The sequence below is a fragment of the Notamacropus eugenii genome, chromosome 2 (assembly GCF_028372415.1).
Source record: "Notamacropus eugenii isolate mMacEug1 chromosome 2, mMacEug1.pri_v2, whole genome shotgun sequence".
NCBI lineage: Eukaryota > Metazoa > Chordata > Mammalia > Diprotodontia > Macropodidae > Notamacropus > Notamacropus eugenii.
The window spans coordinates 389,874,764-389,899,053 of NC_092873.1; the positions used below are offsets into that span (position 1 = coordinate 389,874,764).

The following is a 24,290-nucleotide window of genomic DNA, read 5'->3' on the forward strand; positions in this document are numbered from 1 at the left end:
AAAACAAATTTTATCTTGTCAACTGTTTTAGTTAATTAAATTAGGTTCTATATCTAGGAATTTACTCAGCTTAAATAGATTTACAGCACTGCTGATGCCTATATATTAGAGAGACTTTGTTGCAGTTTCTAATGGTTAAATTTGAGAAGGAAGAACAGAAATTATGTTTCAAAATATATAACTACTCAGGACTAACAATTGATCCTCCTATAATTTCTGAAAACAGCTAAGCAAAACAGTATAATTGACTGACTATTCAACTTTACATTGTAGAAATTTTCTGGTTGTTAAAAGGGATAGGCATACACTGTGAAAGTCAGCAATAATAAAAAACTCTCTGGTTTCTGGGTGTGGAGCCTAGATGGGAGAGTAGAGGAAGCAGTCAGCCAAGTTTTTCCAATATTCCTCTCTAAACAACTTTAAAATTATGCCTCAAATCAAATTCTGTGTCAAAGCTAACAAAAAGTCAGAGTGAGACGTTATTTTAGCTCAAGATAAGTAAGGAAGTTAGAAAGAGAAGTATGTCGTGATGTGGGGGTGGAGGATGGCCTAGAACCCATGTGAATGAAACACTAGCGGTGGGACTAGGTGGTGGCAACAGAAGCAGCAGGAGCTTTAGGAGCTCTCAAACAAGAGATTGTAAGGGGACCTAGCAAACAGTGACAAAGAGATTACAGAGGACTTCTGTGCAGCACTGGATGCAGAACCAGATGCTGTTTGGCAGCTCCTTTACCTATACCCTCTTCTGGGTCAAAGTTCAAGGGCAGAGAAGAGCAGTTTCAGTCAAGAGGGAGCAGAGCTCCCAAGGAGCAGTATTAATTATAATCTCAAGGGATCAGGGACACTTCCTGGGTAAGGACCTGAGTGCAGAACAGGAAAGCAGTGATCACATCTCTCCCCAGATCACAACACCTTGGAGGCACCAAAAAACTTCCAAACCCATAGAACTAGCTCTAAAAAGAACAGTGAGAAAAAAGCTTGAAGCTTGGAACAGTGCTTCCCCCCAACTCTGTGCCAGGAATGGAGATCAACTTAAACATAAAGTTCAAAATCAAGAAAAAGGTATGGAAAGTGAGCAAACAACAAAAAAAGAACCTGACCATAAAAATCTACTATGGTGACAGGGAAGATCAAGACATAAAGTAATAAGAAAACAATGAAATCAAAACAGCTACATACAAAGCCTCAAAGAAAAGATGTAAATTTGATACATTACCAACAAGAATTCCTGGGAGAGCTAAAAAATTATTTCCAAAATCAAAGAAGAGTAGGAGATGAAAAATTAGGCAAAGAAATGAGAGTGAAGGAAGAAAATTATGAAAAGACAATTAACAGTTTGATAAAAGAAGTACAAAAAGTACTAAAGAAAATAACACCTTAAAAAACTGAATTGGCCAAGTGAAAAAAGAGGTACAAAGGCTCACTGAAGAAAATAATTTCTTAAAAATTAGTATTTGGCAAGTGGAAGCTAATGACTCCATGAGACATCAAGAAACAATAAAATAAAGTCCAAGGAATGAAACAATATAAGAAACTGTGAGAGACCTCATTAGAAAAACAATTCACCTGGAAAATAGATTGAGAGATCATTTAAAAATTATTGAAAGTCATGATCAAAGAAAGAGCCTAAACATCATATTTTAAGAAACTATTCCAATATCCTGGAGCCAGAGAATAAAATAAAAATGGAAAGAATCCACCATTTGCTACCTGAAAGAGATCTCAAAATGAAAACTCCCAGGAATATTACAGCCAAATTCCAGAGCTCCAAGATAAAAAAGAAAATACTTCAAGCATCCAGAAAGAAACCATTCAAATATCATGGAGCCACAGTCAGGACCACATAATATTTAGCAGCTACTATGTTAAAGGTGAAGAAGGCTTGGAGTGTGATATTTTGGAAAGCAAAAAAGCTGAGATTACAAAAAAGAATAACCTACCCCCCAAAATTGATTATAATCCTTTAGAGGAAAAATGGATATTTAATGAAATAGAGGATGTTCAAGAATTGCTAATGAAAAGACCAGAGCTGAATAGAAAATTTGACTTTTTTCTTTTTTGAAAAATTAGCTTATACTAAAACAATAAGAAAAGAAAAAGAAACATATAAACTTAAATACAAAATAAGAAAAGAAAAAAAAGCCTTCCTATGTATATAGCAGAATGTAATAGAGGATTGAAAATATACAGCAATAAATTTCCCTTTCAAGAAAGCTCATAAAATAAATACTACACATTGTGGTGTGAGCTGTACAGCTTTTCTTTGTTTCCTTGTAAGTTTTCTTTTGTTCTCTGATGTGCACTTTTTACTTTGTTCTTTTTTACCCCCTTTTTCCCCCTCCCCTTCCTAGAAGGCTACAATTAAACACAGATATATTTTTATTTGTGTGTGTATGTATATGTATATATACACACAAACATATTTACATATATATACATACATACACATATTCTTAGATATCTATAATCATACTCATATATAGACACATACATTTATATTTATATACGTATTCTTAGATATCTATAATCATACTCATATATAGACATATACATTTATATGCATCTATGTAAGACTGTATGATACTTGTTCATCCTCTGTTTCTCTGAGGATGGGTAATGTCTTCTTTCATAGGTTTAAGCCTTTCCACGTTCTTCTAAGTTCCCTAACTCATCATTTCCTATACCATAGCAATATTCCAACCTTATACTGTCTAGTTATTTTAATAGTCTAAAACAATATTGATTAATATGGCTGCCATATGGTGTAGTTTCCATATTTTCTCTTTTGATTAAATCTCTTTTAGCTTTGACTTTGTCTGAGAACATGATTATTACTCCTACTTTTTTCCCTAATAAATTCTACTCCTGATCTTTATTTAATGTTTGTGTTTTTGTTTGTGTTTATGTCTGTGTGTTTCTCTTATTTCCTATCCCTCCTGACTCCTCTACTTTACTTCTACCCACTACCTTGCCTTCCTGTTACTTAAACTATTCCCTACCAAAGATCCCTCCCTTGCCTTCTCCCCCAGACCCTGAAATGCCTTCCATATCCTCTTGTCCTTCCCTATGCTCTCAGTCTTTTCTTTCTTTCTGAATTTGGAAGACTTTTATGCCCTGTCTGTATTGTTCCCTCTTCAACCCATTTCTGATGAGTGTGGGGTTCCAGAACTGCCAGCCCTCCTGCTCCATCTAATGTGTCATTCTTCCTTTAGCATCTCATTTGTATAAGATAATTACTCTTTACTTTTTACATTTTAGTATTGCATCATACTCAGCTCTACCCCAGTCTTTCTTTTGAACTACTCGATTACTAAAAACAATCTTAGACATATGATTTACATTTTCTCACATAAAAAGTAAACAGTCTATCCTTATTGAGTTCCTTCTAATTAGTAAATAGTAATTAGGTGGAATGGGCAGATGAGAATAATTTGTTTCAGAGGCCATGAAGGCAACTGATGCAGGCAATGTGGTGCAATTAGAGCTTGGTTAGACATTGAAGATGCCAAGATCATCCACTGCATCCTGAGCTGTTGCCAGTCGTCTTGACTCTGTCCTGCCACTGGACTATGATGACTCTGGATGAGAGAGTGAGGCTGATGACTTCATGCAACTCTGCCTCACTTAAATCCCATTTAAGCATGAATCAAAAGACCTCACCCATACCATTTTACTATTATACCTATCTCAAAGTCCTGTGGCAACAGACAAGTGATGAAGCAGTAGGTATGGATACACTGGGAGCTGTACTCTTCACAACCCTGCACACAGACGGCCCAGGCCATAGGGTCATTTCTCACTGGAAGCAAAAGCGGGACTTGGCAGACCCCTAGGTGTCTAAGCAGCCCTTTAAGGATCATACTGCTCACCTTCTAGTATGAGGAAGGGGGCTAGAAAACGGGCCCTAAAAATTGTCTGTTTACCCAACCTTGGCCTCATTACCAGGGCAGGAGGGGAATTCTACTCTTTGGTTGAAACACAAAAAACATATATACAAAAACATCTGCAAAGATGACTCCATTCACCATTGGCACACGGAACATGCACAGATTTATAGACAACATAAAATCCAGTAGACCTGAAAGACAAACTGCTCTCCTTGCAAGAGAACTCAACAGGTATCACATCTAAATAGCAGCCCTGAGTGAAACAAGGCTGGCAAATGAAGGCCAGCTTACTGAAGTTGGACCTGGATACACATTTTTTCTGGAGTGGCTGCAGTGAAGGGGAGCACTGTTAAGCTGGTGTAGATTTTGCAATCAGAACTAATATAATCAACAAACTGGTATGCCTGCCAAAAGGAGTGAATGGCAGGCTCCTGTCAAGGTGATTGCCACCTGCAGGAAAACATCATGCCACCATCATCAGTGCCTATGCTCCCACCATGATGAACTCTAATGAGATCAAAGAAAAATTTTATGAAGACTTGGAGACACTTATCATCAATGTGCCAAAAGAAGACTGGTTTATAATTCTGAGTGACTTTAATGCTAGAGCAGGCTCAGACTACCAGACGTGGCAGGAAGTCCTAGGGAGGAAAGGAATTGGAAACAACAACAGCAATGGTCATTTACTGCTAAAGACTTGTGCATTGCATCACCTCATCACCAACACTGCCTTCCATTTACCTAAAAGCAATAAAACTTCATGGATGCACCCTCGCAGCAAACACTGGCATCTAACAGACTATGTGATTATAAAGAGAAGGGACAGACAAGATGTGAGAGTGATGAAGGCAATGTGTGGTGCAGAGTGCTGGACTGATCATAGACTTATCCTTTCCAAGCTAAATATTCTTATTCATTAAAAGTGGCACCTTCCAAGGCACAATGACTACCAGAAGAAGTAATGTTAACAAATTAGAGTTCTTCTCTGAGTATGAACAGTTTGTTGCTAACTTGGAGGGAAAGTTGAGCCAGCACACAGTTGGTAACAGTGGAGAGAAAAGGAGTGGTCAGCTTTCAGAGATTTGGTGCATAGCAGTGCATTTGCTCATCTGGGTCAAAACACCAAGACTGATTAGATGAAAATGATGGGGAAATTCAGAAGCTGCCAAATGAAAAATGAGCATTCCACAGGATTTATCAGCAAGATAGTTCATCCATCTCTAAGAAGGTAGCATTTAATTCCATCAAAAGTAAAGTACAAACAAAGTTTAGAGAGATGCAGGATTTCTGGCTCAGTAAGAAGGCAGATGAAACTCAGTTTTGTGCTGATAGTAACAATCCAAAGCCTTTATGATTCCTTGAAGGCTATTTATGAACCAAAAACCTATAGTGTATCACAACTACTTAGTGCTGATGGAGCCATATTGATTATTAAAAAGGACGTGATTCTAGAGTGATGGGCTGAACTTTCATAGTGTTCTCAACAGACCATCATCAATCAATGACTGTTTACCTCAGGTTGAAGTCAATCCTTTATTAGCTGAACTTTCAACTGAAGAAGAGGTTTTGAGGGCCATTAGGCTCCTTTTATGTGGCAAAGCACCTGGTGCTGATTCTATTCCAGCTGACATTTACAAGGTAGGGTCCACTGCTCATACAAAAGCTGACTGAAAATTTCCAAGTTATATGGCAAGAGGAGGTTATCCCCCAGGAGTTCAAGGATGCCTCCATTGTTCATCTGTAAAAGGTAAAAGAAATAGATTGTCCTACGACAATCACAGCGGGGGGTCTCTCTCCTAGTCATCTCTGTCAAGATTCTTTCCAGAGTTCTTAATAGGTTGATCCTTCACTTGGAAGTTGGTCATCTACCTGAGAGCCAGTGTGACTTCAGAAAGGGCTGAGGAACAGTCAATATGGTGTTTGCTGTCCATCAACTCCAGGAGAAATACCAGGAGCAGAACAGAGGTCTCTACACAACGTTTGTAGATCTGACCAAGGTCTTTGATATTGTCAATTGTAAGGCCTTATGGAAAATTATGTCAAAATTTGGCTACCCAGAGAAGTTTGTCAGTATTGTACGTCAGTTTCATGATAGCATGTTTACCTGGCTTCTGAATAATGGACAATGCTCTTGTGCCTTCCCAGTCACCAATGGAATGAAACAGGGCTGTGTGCTTGCTCCCATACTTTTTAGCATGATGTTTTCAGTCATGTTGTCAAATGCTTTCAATAAGAATGAACACGGCATGAAGGTCAGCTACTATAATGATGGTAAGTTCTCTTATTTGAAAAGGCTATAAGCCAAGACCAAAGTGGAAGGAGTATTGGTGTATGATTTTCTGTTTGCGGATGATTGTGACCTCAATGCAGCCTCTGAAACTGAGGTGCCACGAAGCATGGATCAATTCTCTACTACCTGTGCTAATTTTGGCCTAACAATTAACACTAAGAAAACACAGGTGCTCAATCAGCCACTACCACATCATCCATTCATGGAACCATCAGTTACAACAAATGGAGAAGTTCTGAATGCTGTGGATAAGTTCACTTACCTTGGTAGTGTATTTTCCAGGGATGTACACATTGATGATGAGGTTGATGCACACATGGCCATAGCTAGCTCAGTGTTTGGGAGGCTCAGAAGAAAAGTTTGGGAGAGAAGAGGTATTAGACTGACTACCAAACTGAAGGTCTACAGAGCTGTTGTGCTAACTTCATTGTTGTATGCCTTTGAAACATGGACAGTCTACCAGAGCCATGCCAAGAAACTGAATCACTTCAGTTTGAATTCTTAGAAAGATTCTGAAGATCACCTAGCAGGATAAGTTACCAGACACTGAGGTCCTTGCTCAGATTAAACTGCCAAGCATTCAAACTATGCTTCAGAGAGCTCAACTCTGAGCTGTCCATGTTGTTCAAATGCAGACTGTATGCTTGACAAAAAGACTATTTTATGGAGAACTTGCATGGGACAGATGATCATATGGTGGTCAAAAGAGGCAATATAAGGACACTCTCAACATCTCTCTCAAGAACTTTGGAATTTGATTGTGTGACATGGGAGACACTGGCACAGGACTGCTCAGCATAATGTGCCCACGTCAGAAAAGGTGCTGTGCTCTTTGGGCAAAGCAGAATTGAAACAGCTCAAAGGAAACGTAGGATGTGCAAATTTAGAGTATCCACCCCAAATATTCACATGGACTATCTGTGCCCAACCTGTGGTAGAGCATTCTAAGCTAGTATTGGTCTGATCAGCCACAGTTAGACACATCAAAACTTGACTTTATCCTAGTGATGTCATTTTGGTCCTCTTTGAGAATGAAAGAAAACACCAACTAACCAACTGTAAAAGATAATTATTCTTTACTTTTACTTTTTAGTATTGCATCATACTTAGTTCTACCCCAGTTTTTCTTTTGAACTACCCAATTACTAATAACAATCTTAGACATATAATTTACATTTCCTCATATAAAAAGTAAATGTTCTGTCTTTAATGAGTCCCTTGTAATCAGTCTCTGATGTTTACCTTATATTTCTCTTGCATCTTGTACGTCAAATTTTCTATTGATTTCAGTTCTTTTTGCAACAAATCCTTAAAGTCTGGCAATTCATCGAATGTCTTTTTTTTTTAATTTAGGAAAATTTGACCTTCAAATACAAGACTCAAGAGAAGCATTAAAAGGTAAATGTGAAAGAACAAATGATAGAAATGACCAATCATTTCATTAAAGAGTCACAACAATTAGATAACACATCCAAATTTGTGGGATGCAGCCAAAATAGTATTTAGGGGAAAATTTATATCTCTATACACATATATCAATAAAAGAGAGAAAGAGCAGGTTGACAAATTGAGTATGCAACTAAATAAACTGGAAAAGGAACATGTTAAAAATCCCCACTTAAATATCAAAATAGAAATCCTGAAAATCATAGGAGAGATTAATAAAATTGAAAGTTAAAAAATGAACTAATAAATAAAAATAGGAGCTGGTTTTATGAAAATAATCAATAAAAGAAACCATTGGTTAATTTTATTTTTTTTTAAAACATAAAAAACCAAATTACCAGTATCAAAAAAGGAAAGAGTAAATGAATCACCAATGAAGATGAAATCAGATAGTTATTAGGAATTATCTGCCCAATTATATGCCAGTAAAACTGACAATCTAAGTGAAATACATGAATATTTACAAAAGTATAAATTATCTAGATCAACATAAGAGAAAATAGAATACTTAAATAACCCTATCTTAGAACAAGGCATTGAACAAACCATCAATGAGCTCCCTAAGAAAAAATTCCCAGGATCAGATGGATTTACAAGTGAATTCTGCCAAACATTTAAGAAACAATCTCAGTACTATATAAACTATTTGAAAAAATAGGTGGAGTCCTACAAAATTCTTTTTATGATACAAATATGATTCTGAGACTTAAACCAGGGAGAGCAAAAACAGGCCAATTTATTTAATGAATTTCAGTACAAAAATTTTAAATAAAATACTATCAAGGTGATTACAGCAATATATCACAAAGATCATACACTATGACCAGGTGGGATTTATACCAGGAATGCAGGACTGGTTCAATATTAGGACAATTATCAACTCAATTGGCCACATCAATAACAAAACCAACAGAGATCACAGGACCCTGGTTTCCTTTCTGTTCCTCAATTAAGGTACTCCACATCCTGACTGGGCATTTCATCCACCTGTCCCCCACGTATGGAATGCTCTCCCCTCTCACTTGTGTCTCCTGGCTTCCTTCAAGTCCCACCTAAAATCCCACCTTTTACAGGAAACCTATCCAAATCCTTCCCGCAGTTGATTATTTCTTATTTATCCTGTTCATAGCTCATTCTTTATTTGTTGTTTTCCCCCACCAGTTTGTGAACTCCTCATGGGGAGGGACTTTTACTTTATCTCTCTGTCTATCTATCTATCTATCTATCTGTCTGTCTGTCTGTCTACTAATTTTTGCATCCCTAGCAAGATGCCTGTTTCAGTAGGCTCTTAATATATTTTTATTGGCTGACTGACAAATAAAGAGGCAATATGGGATAGTAGATAGAGGGCCAGCCTTAGAATCAGAAAGGTGTGGGTTTAGCTTTTGCTTATGTTATATACTAGTCCTGTGTCTGTAATGCTAATGAGAGTTAAAGATCTTCCCCACCCATTAATGGGGCTGCCCATTAAGGGAAGTTTGATTAGGAGAGATTTATTTTGTAGGAAGGCCCACACCTTCCGTTAATTTCTAATGAGGTACTGGTTCTCAAGGGTTGTGATGACCTCTGGCCCTGAAAAGTGCATATATGTTCTGAGGTGAGGCTTTGTTTTGGGACTTACACATTGGAAGTGTTTGTTTGGCCAGATGAGACTCTGGGCGGGTGCTAAGGAGCCCCTCTCCCTTTGAAAATCCAGATAGTGGTGTTTCTCTCTCTGGTAACTATGTATACGTTGCTTATGGTCAGAAGTTGGAAGCCCTGTCTGTTGCTTTTATTTCTCTGTTTCTATTTTCTCTGAAGTTCAGGGTCCTGACTTTTCCCCCTGAACTAAGTGAATCATATATATGCTTGATTAAAGTAGATTGTTGACCCCTCAAAAGTTGCTTTCCTTTTAGAGAAGGAGATCTAAGAACCTGTACAGCAAGCTATATCAGCAAGAACCCCATCATACACAGAAGGGGCTGGTGTACAGGTTCTTAGATCTGTTTACAAGCCCTCTTGTGTATGCTGGGGTTACAGAGACCATGGGCAATTGATCAACAAACATTTGTTAAGATCATTCTATGTGCCAGAAAGCATGCTGCACTGGACATACAAAAAAACCAGTGCCACAGTCCTGGCCCTCAGAGAGTCAACATTCTTTTGAGTGAGACATGTATGTACAGAAATATTCACAAAATAAATACAATGTACCATTTTTGGGAAAGGCGATATAGCAGTAGGGATATTGGGAAAGGTTTTGTGGAGAAGGCAGTACTTTAGCTGAGCTTCGAGGGAAACTAAGGATTTTAGAAGACAGAGGTAAAAAGAGTGATTCCATGCATAGAGTAAAGCAAAGGTATGGAGATAAATGAAGTGTCCTATGTAAAGAACACAAAAGTTAGTTTGGGTGGAATATAGTGCATGAAAGAGAGAATTGTGGAATGAGGCTTGAAAAGTAGACTGGAACCAGATTATAAAGTACTTGAAATGCCAAACTGAAGAGTTTGTATATTATCCTAGAGAAAATAGGGGGCCACTAGGGTTATGTGTACTGGGGTGACATCGCTAGACCCATGTTTTGGAAAAATCACTTTGGCAGAGGTATGGAAGATGAATTGGAGAGGGGGGACCCATTAGGAGGCTATTACAGTAGAAGAGATAAGAAGTGATGAGGGCCTGCATCATCAGGCCAGTGGCTAGGAGTAGACTGATTTCAGATATGTTGGCAACTGAATGGATATGTGGAAGTAAGAGAGGGTGAGGAGTCAAGGATGACTCCAAGGTTGTAGACCTGGGTGACTAGAAGGATGATGGTGGACTAAAGGGAAAAAGGGAAATTCAGAGTAGGAGTGGAGTGAGGGAGACATATGACCATGAGCAAGCCATAGCCTCTTAAGGCCCCAGACAACTCTCTTAAGATTATAGCAGGGCTCTTTGAAGTAGGAGAAAGTCCAGAATGTAATCACAAGGGGGTGTTAAAATAGGGAACTGAGCAGACCCTTTCTGAAGTGTGACTATCTTCTTCTGAGTGAAAGGGAATAACACTATTGATTGAGCAAACAGATTACTTACACCCCTGTGGGCTTTAAGTAAGTAAACTCTGGAGAGAGGGAAAAAATCAAGACTTAGGAACAGAAATGGAGAAGGAAAGGATTTCTCTCTCTCCTTCTACTTATCAGCTATGGTGCCTGGCATCAGATTTACTTGTAGAGGATATACTTCATCCAGCAGCTGGAAAATCAGGCAAAACTGCTACTCCTAGGAAGAAGCTGAATGAAGATTCTACAAAGAGAGAAAGGAGTTCCAGGTCTAGCAAGACCAGAATAGTAAGTAACTTTATATTCCCTAGATGTGTGCCATACTCCTATCATACCCTGTCTGTGCCTACTCTTCCCAGGGATGTTGTGTGTGGTGTGAATATGTGGGGGAAAGTTCACCCGAGCAACATAGGTAAAATATTTTGTAGCTACAGTTCTTTATTTTCCCCCTTAAATAGTATTTTACTTTTTCCAATTACATGTAAAGACAATTTTTAGCATTTATTTAAAAAACCAGAGTTCTAAATTTTCTCTTTCATTCCTTCCTCTTCCCCCTCCCTTGAAGGCAAGAATTTTAAATGGATTATACATGTACAATCATGTAAAACATATTTCCATATAAGTCATGTTGTAAAAGAAGAAACAGACCAAAAGGAAAAAAAATGAAAAAGATAAAGTGAAAATAACATGCTTAGATCTGCATTCAGACTCCATCAGTTCTTTCTCTGGATGTGGATAGTATTTTCCACCATGAGTCTTTTCAAATTGTCTTTCATAGTTTCCCAAAGTGGGCAATACCATCCCCTGGTGGGCTCTAGAATGATCCAGGGGAATGGTAGTAGCCTTGGGTGCAATTGGGGGGTGTTGAATAAACATAAAGGGGGCAGTGGAAGCATAAGGAAAGAAAAGGGGATTAGGGGCACTATGCTCCTGGGATCTGGAAAATCTGCATAAAATTTTTTGGCCCTCTCTTCTTAACAGAGAAGTCTAAATTATTATGGTATCAAAAGATAAAATAGGTTTCTAAACTTTTTCTGTGTCATCTGCTGGTCTTTGCATTTCTTCTGTGGCTTCCACAAAACTCCCCTCAAATTCCTCTCAATATATAGAAACCTCAAAAGGGAAAATCAATATGTGGAAGAGATAACTGTATTATCACCACTTTACAGATGAGGAAACTGAAATGCAGAGGGGTTATGATTTGCCTATTGTCACACCGTAATAATGTGATGGGGGTGGGGGGCAACTTGGTGCTAAGAACAGAGAAACCTGGAAACAGAGGACCTAGGCTTAAATCCTACCTCTGACATTATGTGGGTAACTTTGTGTAAGTCACTTAACTTACCTTTCCTTATCTATAAAATGAAGTGACTGGACCAAATGGCCTCTAAGGTCTATTTCAGTTTTAGATCTGTGATCCAAATGTAGTGAAGTGGAATTGGCCTATTGGGAGTGTTTCATAGTTGCTGTTCATCATTCTGGTCAATGTCCCAGAATCTTTGGAGCTTGCTTCCATCCATGTGATCTAGTGCTGAAGGGCAGAATGTGGCAAACCCTAAGAGGTCCCTTGGATTTCCCTCATCCTAGGTATAGAACAGGGCATGTTGTAGCACACTGCCCATCTGGCAGTGGTCCATTAAAGTTAAAGGACAGAATTTTTTTAATCTGTTCTTTTGGAAAGATTTACATCTTGTAAAATTGCTTTTTAAAAGGTAAGTAGGCAATCTCTTTCAGCCTGAAAATTCTCTAGTTTTTAGAATGTATAAATATCAGAAATTTCATGGAAGAAATCGGATTGAGCCAATAATTGATGCCTAGCACTCGGCTAGATTTTTCAAGACACAGTTTAATTATCTACTTAAAGGGATAAATTATATATACATATATATACACACACACATATATATGTATACATACATACATATACATATATATGCATATAAAAATATATACTACATGACTTAACATATAAAAAATAAATATTAAAAAAAAGTCCACACTCTAGTGTAATGGAGGATTGACCCATAGGGACCATGTATGTAGAGCAAGTGCAGTATTCTCTGCTTGTTGGCATCTAACACATGAAACTCCCAAGCATCCATTTCTCCAGGCATGAGTGATGATGTGAAGCGGGACCCCAGTAGCTTGTTTGGCTGATGTAACCTCTCTAGGTGAAGGATGAACTTGTTTCTAGGAGGATCTGGATTGTGGAACACAAGGGGACAATCTATAATTGGCTCACAAAATTATTGGGAAGATCACTTTTCCAACTGGTTGTATAGTTAGAACTGTCATATCCTCAAAAAGACCTGAATCAGCTGTGGCCATCTTTTTAAGTTTCATTTGGTGATTCCTTTGCCCCTGATTTTTGATGAAAGACCATCCAATGGGGAAAAGGCATTATGAATTTCTCTCCTCTGAGGTGATATGGCCCCAAGGAAAAAGCCTCAGTCCTTTTCATTTGTTATTTTTAGTTTTAGGTGAGGAAGGTGGAGGCTCAAGTTGAGTATTGAAAGATTGTCAGAATCACTTCTATGCCAGGATAGGGCATTAGAGGATTTTCATGGGAATCCTGGATAGAAAGTTTTATCTACATAATAAACTATTTTATATTAGGGTTTTTTTGGGGGGGAGGGGGGTGGTTTGGAAGGGAAGCTTATTCCTATGAGTTCATTGATATAGAAAACTCCCAATAAGGAAACTTTCTACCAATAAAGATATGCAATATAGTATGTCTGTAACTTAATGGCAGAGAAAGTTAGATGCCTGGGGTACTGAGAGATTAAGTGATTTGCTCAAGGTGATGTGTTTATGTGTGAGACTGGACTTGAACCCAGTCTCCTTGACTCTGACACCTAATTTCTATCCACTATGACACACTGATTCTGAACTACATTTTATTACCTTGTACAAACAAAATAAAACAATGAAGTCGGTATAAAGTTTCTCTGTAATCAATTAATAATATATCTACATGATTGTGTTTGTCCTTCGTTGCCAGAAGAAGACCATGCCATCAGAGAAATGATGACATGACTTGCACTTGACTGTTTTGAGTGAGGGAGGGCTGTGCAGGTCACCAGTCTCACTTCTTCTCCAGAGCCATCTGGATCCAGTGACCAGATATTCATCAGAATGACTGGAGATGGCCCAGGATGCAATGGGAGACCTTGGGCCCTTTAGGCCAAAGTCTTTGCAGGTATTCACTTAGGGTGAGGCAACGCCCATTCACCAAATAGGCCTGTTTAAGAAGTAGCCTGGGCATGGTCTCTTTAATGGAGTCAAGAAAAAGAAAGACTTCAGGCTGGGTGAGAAACCGCAACAGTTACTATTGATAATCACTGTAAAGCTAGGAGGGTCCAGAGGAGCCCTTAGGCAGGGGCCCATTGGAGTCCCAGTTTCAGAGTGTAGTAGGTTTAAGGTTTTGGGACAAGATGGGACAGGACAGATAGAATTTGACTCAGAGTAATATTCTTAAAATTTTTAAAAACAGGCTCTTCTTTACAAGGCTAGGTGTGATGCCATTTTGTCTGGAGGTAGTAGGATACAATAAATGAAATAACATGTAGAAGTTTTATAAAAGTAAGAAACTATATAAATATCAAGTAGTATGACTGATTCTTCTTAGCTTTAAAAACTGAAGTAAAAGGAAGAAAAGTTGTATTCCTTTGTCCACAGTTTATTTTGTAAATAATTCAATAATTAAAAACTTACAAGTTTTGAATCCAATCTTCCCAGAAGCCAAGCAGATATGCAGAAGATAGAGGACAACTCCCAGGAATTTTTGAGGAGGGGGGCAGAAAGGAGGTAAGATGTTGTATTTGGTCCTTTTTATAACTTATCAGTAAATATCCCTCTGTAAAAATGAATTAATATGAATTGATCATTTTCTATGGGTGAGATGAAACATTGGCTCATGAGTCAGAATTCCTTCGGATTACTCTTAGAATCCTGAGGGCTGTGCTAGCAGTCACCCTCTGGGACTCAACCGGCTAATTTAGTGCAGGTTGAGAGAACGCGCTCAGGAACACTACAGCAGTCATCGCAAGAAAAATGTCCCGCTATCTTCTCGAGTGGTCCAAATCTGATTCTAACACAGGTTACTTTCTGTGCTTTTGCTATAGTTTTCTTAAGTAATTTAAAAGACTATCTTGACATTCCACCTTCTTTACACCTTTGCACTGGCTGCCCTCATACCTAGAATGATGTCTCTTGTGCTTCTTAATTTCCTTGACTTCCTTCAGAACAGTTCAAATCCCATCTTCTTTGGGGCTTTCCTAGTGCTCCAGGTGCAAATTAATGTCATCTACTCTCTATTGTTAGGTTGAAAATTTAGGTAAAATTTAGGTAAAATAGTCCCAGCATGATCAGTTTATTAGTAGTAATCAATAAATTGGGTCAATGACCTCTCTCAATGACCAAATATGGGAGTGAAAGCTGATAGGATCTTTTAAGCCTAAAATGTGTCTTCCTTCTGATTGACCTGACAGTACATCATTTGGACTGGCAAAGGTAAGACAATCCTGATTGGTAAATATTTTAGTGAGGAGATGGGCTAGGAGTCATTGCAGCTCCTCCCCATTTTTGGGAATAATTTTCAGGAGATAGGATTAGTCTGCAGATTTGGGTATAGTCTGCAACAGGGGTGTATGGGGTGTTCAGGGAGGACTAGCACCTCTGGTGTGAGGAAGCCCTTTTCAGAGTTACTTATCCACTTTGGGTATCCACTTGTCTCCCAACTCTCACCTGCAGCTCCACGAAGCTGTATTATGTATAGTGGCCACACCCCTCCTGGTTTGTCCTTCGGTTCTCAAAGAGGATCATAACATCAGGGAGATGATGCCATGACTTGCCAGGGAATTGGATTTAAGTGAGGCAGGACTGTGCTAAGTCAGCAGCCTCATTCTGTCCTCCGGAGCTATTTGGATCCGGTGGACAGATATTCATCAGGATGACTGGACATGGTCCAGGATGCAGTGGGGTATCTTGTCCCTTTTAAGCTAAGATCTTTTTAGGCTCTCCCTTTGAGTGAGGCAACAGGAGAGGAGAGGAGAGGAGAGAAGAGGAGAGGAGAGGAGAGGAGAGGAGAGGAGAGGAGAGGAGAGGAGAGGAGAGGAGAGGAGAGGAGAGGAGAGGAGAGGAAGGGACGGGAGGGGAGGGGAGGGGAGGGGAGAGGAGAGGAGAGGGAGCTGAGTTGCCCAATTGGAACTGGCCAGCTGGGACTACTCACAGGTTGGGGTTTGTCCTTCCTTCTAGAAAAGGACCATGACATCAGGGAGTAAAACCTTCTCAGCAGACAGGCTAAACCAAGCTGTGGGTCACTGACAGACCTCAAACCCATTGGTAAGTCAGGGGATTGTCAATCCCAAGTATGATGACTTCCATCAGATGGAATGGACAGATAAGAACATTTTGTTCCAATATCCATAAAGGTGGCTGAAGCAGGCGTTTAAAGCATGGTGAGACATGAAAGATGATTGAGCCATCACTAGTCATCTTGACTTGTTCTGTCACTAGGTTTTGATGACTCAGGAAGAGAGAGACTAATGACTGTGCAACTCTGCCTCACTTAAATCCAATTCACAGGTAAGTCACAATATCAGTTGATCTTCTTTGAAAAAACAAGTCAGAACAGTAACAGTCTTTGAATGAATTGTCTTTAAGGCAAGTCTGACCATTCATGACCTCCTACGGTTTTCTTGACCAAGGTACTAGAAGAGTTGGCCACTTCTTTTGGATAAGAGACTTGTCCAGGGTCACGCTGCAAGTTAAGTGTCTGTGGTCGAATTTGCCCTTGGGTCTTGTTGACTTTGGCCCAGGGCTTTATCCATTGAGCCATATAGCCAGGAAAGGGTGGAGGTATTTACAAAAGCTTGACCTTTAGGTAAGTTTCTGAATGTAGGAAAAGGGTGAAATTATAAAGGTAAGAACTTCGGACTTAACACTGTGTGGGAGAATGAAAACCTATGCCAGCTTGACTAAGTCTTAAAAATAGAATTAAAATCATTTTTCAATTTTACACTAGATAGTTTGTAAGCATCTATTTATTTATGTTTTTTTCCTTTTAGAATGCGAAATTCTTGAGAACAGCAGCCTTTTTTTAAAAAAAAGTTCTTTTCTTTGCAATCTCATCATTTTAGACCGTGCTGAGCACATTTAAAAGATACTCGTGGAGTGACAGATTATAAAGTCCCAGGACCAAGCACCGAGGGAAGGGAAGGAGCATATTAATCACCTAGGACCATTCCGAACCAGTTTCCACTTCTGGGTCTCGTTCACTGCAGTGACTTGAGCTATAAGCACTATCAGAAGACGGGAGAGGATTTCCCTAGTCGAACTACAACCCCCACAATGCAACGCACGCAGGGGGTGATCCCTGTGAGAGAGCCGTACTAAGGCTTCAAGAGTGCCTGAGGGAAAACCGCCTTCATTGCCGCCCCTCCCTTCTCATTGTAGTTCTTCCCCTTCTTCCCAGTGCATTCGTTTATTTAATGGACTGAAAAGTCGGAAAGGGCAGAAAATAGCCCTACTCTTGCGGACAGAACCGAAAACGGACCGCGACTGCGCAAGAACTCTACAAATCAGGTGTCAGGTCCATGCAGAAGCAAAGGGTAGGGGTGTAAAACCGGAAGTGGGAGGAGAGGAGGGCGCCAGAACCGGAATGGTCCCCCTTGGCGCCTGCGCGCTGTAGGCCGTCCGGGGAAGGAGGCCTGACTTCGGGCCCCTCCTCCACCACGCCTCGTCGGCTCACGTCCCACTCCACCCGGGAACGCGCTGAACTCGCGACCTACGGTGTGGCGCGAGCCAGTAGTGTGCACGTGTAATTCCGCGCGCTCCCCCACTCCGCCTCCCTCGCGGAAGCAGGGCCCCTCCCCCACTCCGTGCAGACCCGCGGCGGGAGGCGACATGAGCAACAAAGAAGGTGGAGGCCACGGCCGAGGCGTGTTGTTTGTATTTGTGTCTGGGTCTGAGGGAGGGCGAGGGCCTCGGCCCACCCCTGGTTTGATGCCCCCCACCCCTCGGCCCCCGCCGGAGCGTGACGCCCCTCCCCTCCATCCCCCTCTCCCTTGGATGCCCCGTCCCTCCATCCCGGGGCTGGGGCGTGGAGGCCGGGAACGAGGTCCAGGGGGCGCCAAGCCTCCCCGCCTCCCGCGGCCCCCCTCGGGGCCCTTCCTGGGTGAGGGGCCGCGGGGGCAGAGGCCCGGCCACCTGCCCAGGTGTTGGGGGCGGCGTGGAATGACGGCGAGAAAGGCTTCCTCCGGTCTCCTGCCCATGCTTGGGGGCGGCAGGGCGGCAGCGTCTCCTAATTTTTACCTTCTCCGCGTAGGGTCAGGAGGGTTCAGGAAACGCAAGCATGACAATTTCCCACATGGGCAGAGGAGGGAAGGGAAAGACGTCAACTCGTCCTCCGCTGTGATGGTGGCCTTCAAACGTAAGTACTCCTCCGTCCGTCCGTGCACGTGGTCCGCCCAGCCGCCCCTCGTGCCGCCCCCCCCCCCAGTGGCCGCCCCCCGTGGCCGCCCCTCGCACCTCACCTCGGTAAAGTAACCAGGCGGAGAAGCGAGGGCCGGGGGCAGGGTGACGTCTAGGGTTTCGAGTTGTGTAACTCACCTTGGAGAGAAGTGGCTGTGTCTCTCTGGTACTTCTAGCTAAGATAACCAGTTGGGGTTTTTGTGTGGGAGATCCACGGTGTTATGTAAAATAAATGCTTGTTGAAGTTGCCTTTCGTTGTTTCCATGTGTTCTTCTCCTTGAGCACCTGAACTGATTGATTTTTGTCTTACAACTCCAAGCCTCATGAGTTGGGGAAAGATAGATTGCCAGGAATTACCTTAAAACATATTAAGTGCTTCGTGATTATGGACCGACTCCTGCTAGAATGTTCTTGCCCTCTGGGAACTGCAATAGTTTCAGCTACTATTAATGTCTGGCTTGCAGTAGAGGGTCAGTAAACGTGTATGGGTTGCCATATCAGTATAAAGAAATAAAGGAGAATTTTTCTCAATAAAGATAACTTGCTCTTACCTTGGAATTAATTCTGGTGAGAACTTAATCACACTGCTCTACCTTTTGTGTGAAAATACTGTTGAAATAAAATATCCATCACCAGGGTTAGATGGTCTGTGGATTTCAGAAAGTAGTACTAAAAAGTTGGAAGGTCATTAACTCTGCTTAAATTACTCCTAGTTTCTTCTTTGAAATCTGTAGCAGTTGCAACAATGATTGAATTTCAGAAACTCACTTTCGAGAGAAAGTAATATTTTTTATAGGATAGATTTTGGCTATCTGTACATCATGGGAGCTCTGCCTTGCTATGAGTACCAGTGCTGGTAAAAATAATAGCTGACATTTCTAACAATTAGAAATGACACATTCCCCTCTTTTAGATGATACATTTTGCTTATCTAATTCTTTAATTTTTACAGAATGCTTTCTGTTTAGAGGAGGAAATTGAGGCATGTATTAATTGACTTTTTTTGGTCATATAGCTAAAGAGATTCAAAAGGAAGATTTAAACACAGGTCTTACTAGCTCCTAGATAAGTACTCTATTCACTATGCCATGCCACATTGCTTAAAGAGGATGAGACAGGCTGGGAATACAAGGCCATTCAGCAGGTAGACAGTAAAGAGCCAGGTCTTACTCCCAAGTGCTGGGTTTTTGTGCCATGCTGCCACTGGTGAACCAATGTGAAGGGACTTGTACTGGATCAGTCGTTTTCAAGTCTCCTTTAATATGAAAATTTCACTATAATTTATAATTCTAATGATTTAAAGTCTTTTACCTCATGAAAACATGCCATTAAAAGAAGTAGTAGGTATTTACATTTGTGTTGCTACTTTTCTCCATCTGACCTCATTGAAAGTTTTCCATATTGCAGTGCTGAGGTCTGTCATTAGGGACTTATGGGAGGGATGAGAGTCAGTTTGAGTGAGACCTCTCTCAGGAGCTCTGGGTAAAGAGGCAAGTAGGATTTCAGATTGTGCAAGTAGAAGACTCTCCCTGCTTCAGTTTACAGCACTGGCTGAAGAGCATCTAGGCCAGATTCCTCTGAAGTATTTGCATTCTACTGAGAAAACTTGGTGCTGCTTTTCCTCCTGTTCTACAGAGTTGCAAGGCTTAAGCCATTCATCTAGAAATATGCTATTATAGGTCACACTTCAGTATTAGAGAAACCAGATCTTGAAGGAAAGAATATAATCTATATTTAGATCAATGCATTTTGCTAAGTTATGAGAATATTGCATAACAAAGACAGACAATCTCTGCCCTCTCCTCAACTAACCTCCATGTCAAGAGCTAGCTCTGGAGGGGATAGCAAGAATTAGAGGGGAGTTCTGAGAAATAGGGTCTCACTTTATGGCTATATAATGGCTGCTCTTTGAGAGTCCCTTGTCTCTCTTTAATAAACATCTCCTTAATCCTAGGTTCCTCAGTGATTGCATGGATGAATGTTGTCAGTTCTGCCTCTACAGCAGAGGTGTTAACATGTAGCCCATGACACTTGAGTGCTGCCCAAACCAGATTACAATGTAATTTGCAAATATTTAACAAAATAAAGATGCGATAAAACCTAGATAAAATTACATTTTAAAACTAATTTAGTATGTAGAACAAAGGCATCTTTATGTACAGATTTGTGGTTGTTCAGTCATTGGACTTTTCTTGGCAAAGAGGCTAGAGTGGTTTACTATTTCCTTCTCCAGTGGATTAAGGCAAACAGAAGTTAAGTGACTTGTCCAGGGTCACACAGCTAGCAAGTGTCTGAGGCTGCATTTGAACACAGGTCTTGACTCCAGGCTCAGTGGATATAGCACTGAGCTATTTAGTTGCCTCTTATGTATGGATTAGCGACCCGCATTTCTGTTTGAGTTTGATACCACTGCTCTGTGAGATAGCATATAGCATCATCACTGTTGAGATGTTAGAGAGCTACTTCAAGAAGCAGTTTTTATGGAACTTGTTCAGAATAGTATTAGTAAGCGAGCTCAAACACTGCGTAGTGTCATTCCCATTCCACGGTATCTTTGCTTCCTTCTGAGGTTCAGGGGACTGGTCTGCTGACTTTCCTTGGTTTAGACGTACTCTTCATAATCCTTAGAGAGTGTTTCAGCATAAAGTTCATCACTTATCTTGCCAATTTCCAAACAGATTTATTGGCAGCAGTCCCAGTTTCTCGAATGTAGATGTGTTTAATCTTCAATTTTCTCTCCTCCCCTGCCCCCAAACCTTCTTTCTCATAAGACAAAGAGAAAAATTCAGGTCCTAGGAATATTCTTAGGTATTAGATAGTTCTGTAAAATAGACATGTAACCCAGAGTCATTATTAAAATTTAGGTTGTGTTGGGAGGGTAGTAGTGGGTCTCCTCCAGCTATCTTCTCTTGAAGGAGTATAATCTAGATTGCCTTGTCTTAATGCTTTTAAAAAGTATACTTATTTTGAAGTCTTCTAATTTCTGGAGGGTGTGATTTTGTTGTATGACAGATTTAGATGGATGACACTTCCTGTTTGACTGATGTAAAAGTTTCACTTTTCATTTAAAATGCATTTTTAATGCATTTTGTTGGGAATCGAAGGTGCAGTCCTGTAGTAAAGGTGTATATTTAAACTTTCATTTATTCTAATTTCTGCTACTTAATACCTATATGTCCATAGATGAGTCATTTAACCTCTGTTGGTCTCAGTTTTCTCTGTGAAATGGAAAGAGATTGATCTCTTAGGTCTCTTCCAGCTCTCCATCTTTGATTCAGTCTTAGACTACTCAGTTTGTTTATTAAGATTCTACTGTATGCAGGTTACTGTACTATGTGCCAGGGATATAAACATGAAATAAGATATAGACCTTGCCTTCAGGGAGGTTAGATTCTGGTGGGCAGGAAGCAAAAAATAATAATACAAGCAAAGTATGTTAAGTACAAAGAATTGGTTTAGCCAAAGTGCTGTGAGAAATTTGACTAGAGAGAATCACAGAATTTAAGACTTGGTATGGATTGTAGTGACTGTTCAGTTCAACCCAAGGAGAGGGAACCCACTTTTACCCATTGCTTCTGCTTCTGTCCTTGGTGCCCAAATAGAACAAATCTAAGTTCTCTTCTATATCTTAAGTCTTTCATATACTTGAACTAGTCCTTAGTCCCTCTGAGTTATCATCTTGGAAGAATGACATCAGTGAGTACGTAGAAACTGCAGGTTACTTATGTGCCTATGTGTTATATATTAGCAGAGATGGCGAGCAGTTCATTTGAGAGTAGTGGGGAGTGGGACAAACTCAGGAAGATGGGAGAAGGCAGAAAGAGAACAGAGGAAAGCAAGTAATTCAGTCTGGCTGAAACATAAGTCTATATAATAGGCTGAGAAATCAGTATTCAAATCATAAAAAGCTTTGAAAACCAGAACAGGAAGCACTTTATTTGGTAGGCAGTAGGAAGTTACTGAAGGTAATTAAACAAAGAAGATGATGTTGTCAGACTTGTAATTTAGAAAGATGACTGGCAGCTTTTATATGATGCATTGGACAGAGTATAGCTGGGAGGCAGGAATGCTGGTTATATTTGCCTGTATGTTAAGGAATAGAGAAGAGCAGACAGATGGAAGAGATGCTGTGAAGATATATGGCAGTAACTGTTAACTAATTGGATAGAGGGGTGAGGGAAAAATGAGTCATCATAAGATAAATAAGTGTTCTCCACGTGTTCTTCACTTCAGAAGTTCAAAAGAGACAAAATCCAAGAAAGGGGCCAGTGGGAAAAATCTCTGGCTTCAAACATCTATACACAAATGACCCAAATTTAGGTAACAGATGAGAACAATTAGAGGCCTTAACATAAGGAAACAAATTTGACCTTGTAGGTATCACTGAAACTTTGGGGGATGAAACCCAAAGTGTTGAAGAATTTCCTCACTTTTAAAAAATGTTTTATTGACAGTTTTTGATGTTCTTTTCTCTTTCTAATCCAGTTCTGACACGTATTTAAGTGCCTGTTATGTGCAAGGTCCTAGGGATGCAGAGATAAAGTAGAAAATAGGCCATGCCCAGAAAGAACTTACATTCTATGAGGGCAGAAGGGAGGGTACATAATATGTAAAAGAATACATATATGATAATTTGAGGAGGGAAGAGAGAATATAATAGTTTGGGCATAGCTTCCCATAGGAGGTGGCATAAGGCCTGAGCTTTAAGGACTGCATTCCAGGCCTGTGCAAGGACATGGAGGCCGTTGGTGGAATGTGGAGTTCAAGTAATAGCAAGTAATCTAATTTATATAAAGGTACCTAATAAATGTTTGTCAGACTGAATATCCCTTTAAAAAAAACCATAATACGGCTTGGTATGGTGGGAAAGAGTACTAGATCTTGAATTAAAAGTCCTAAGTTCAAATTCCACTTCTGTACTTATGAGCTATGTGATCTTTATCAGGTCATCAGTTAATAAACATTTTTTAAGTTTATTATGTTCCAAATACTACGTTAAGCACTGTGCATTCAAAAAGAGACAAAAGACAATCCCTGCTTTCAAGGAGCTCATAATCTAATGGGGGAGTCAACAAGAAAATATGTACAAACAAATTATATACAGGGTAAATAGGAAATCATTAAGAGATGGATGGTATTGAAATTCAGAGGGATTGGGAAAGGCTTCCTGTAGAAGGTAGGATTTTAATTAGACTTAAAGGAAGCCAGGGAAAGCTAGTAGGTGGACATAAAGAGGGAAAGCAGTCCAGCCAGAAAACAAAATTCCTGGAGTCTAGAGAGAGATGTCTTGCTTATGAAAAAGCAAGGAGGCCGATGTCACTGGATTGAAGTATAAATGGTGGGGAGAAAGATGTAGGAATCCTGGAAAGAGAGGAAGGGGCTAGGGTTTGAAGGTCTTCAATTGCTAAACAAAGGATTTTATAATTGATTTTGAAAGTGATAGGGAATTTATTTGAGGGGGGAGGTAATGTAGACAGACTTGTGCTTTAGGAAAATAACTTTTGGTGGCTGAAGGATGGATTGATTGAGACAACAGACTCACCAGCAGAGTATTGCAATGGTCCAGTTGTGAGATGATGAGGACCTGCACTAGAGTTGTGGCAGGGTCAGAGGAGAGGAAGGAGCTTATGCAAGAGGTGTTGCAAAAGTGAAGTTAGCAGGCCTTGGCAACAAGTTGGATATGGTGGGGAGAAAAACATCAAGGAGTTGACGGTGGCTCCTAAATTTTGAGCCTGAGGAGGTGAGAAAATTGTGTTTCCCTCTGGTAATAGGAAAGGTTGCAAGGAGAAGAATTTAGGGGGAAAGATAATGAGTTCTGTTTTGGACATGTTGAATTTAAGGTGCCTACTGAACATCCAGTTTCCAGATATCTGAAGGGTAGTTGAAGATGTGAGACTGGAGATCAGGAGAGAGATAGGGATAGGATAGGCACATTTGAAAATTATCTTTATAGAAATGGTAATTAAATTCACGGGAGCTGAGATCCAGATGAAGTAGTGATTTAAATTCTCTGATCCTCAGTTTCTTCATCTGTAAAATGCTGTTTATGTTCCCTGCTTATAGCATTTTGAGGACTAAATGTAGTATTCTATATAAAACACTTTGCAAAACAGTAAAATGCTGTTTTATGAACTTACTACTGGAATTCTTTTTATGTGGGGAAAAGAAAGGCAG

The 24,290-nt window shown here is 40.2% G+C and overlaps 1 protein-coding gene across 7 annotated transcripts in view; it reads left to right on the top strand.

Annotated features, from left to right (window-relative positions):
* TSNAX (translin associated factor X) overlaps nt 1-24,290 on the top strand; it is a 65,846-nt gene that overhangs the window by 14,484 nt on the left and 27,072 nt on the right. Inside the window, exons 2-8 of one of the 7 annotated variants that reach the window (XM_072647482.1) lie at nt 7,531-7,575; nt 10,785-10,931; nt 14,382-14,450; nt 15,900-15,986; nt 16,161-16,229; nt 16,712-17,583; nt 17,971-18,075. In XM_072647482.1, coding sequence (XP_072503583.1) covers nt 17,550-17,583; nt 17,971-18,075 — 139 coding nt within the window. In that variant the 5' untranslated portion in view covers nt 7,531-7,575; nt 10,785-10,931; nt 14,382-14,450; ... (1 more) ...; nt 16,161-16,229; nt 16,712-17,549. Of the gene's footprint in view, nt 1-7,530; nt 7,576-10,784; nt 10,932-13,824; nt 13,843-14,381; nt 14,451-15,899; nt 15,987-16,160; nt 16,230-16,711; nt 17,584-17,970; nt 18,076-24,290 lie in introns of those variants that run through there. The other 6 variants (XM_072647481.1, XM_072647487.1, XM_072647486.1 and 3 more) reach the window with 6 other exon arrangements.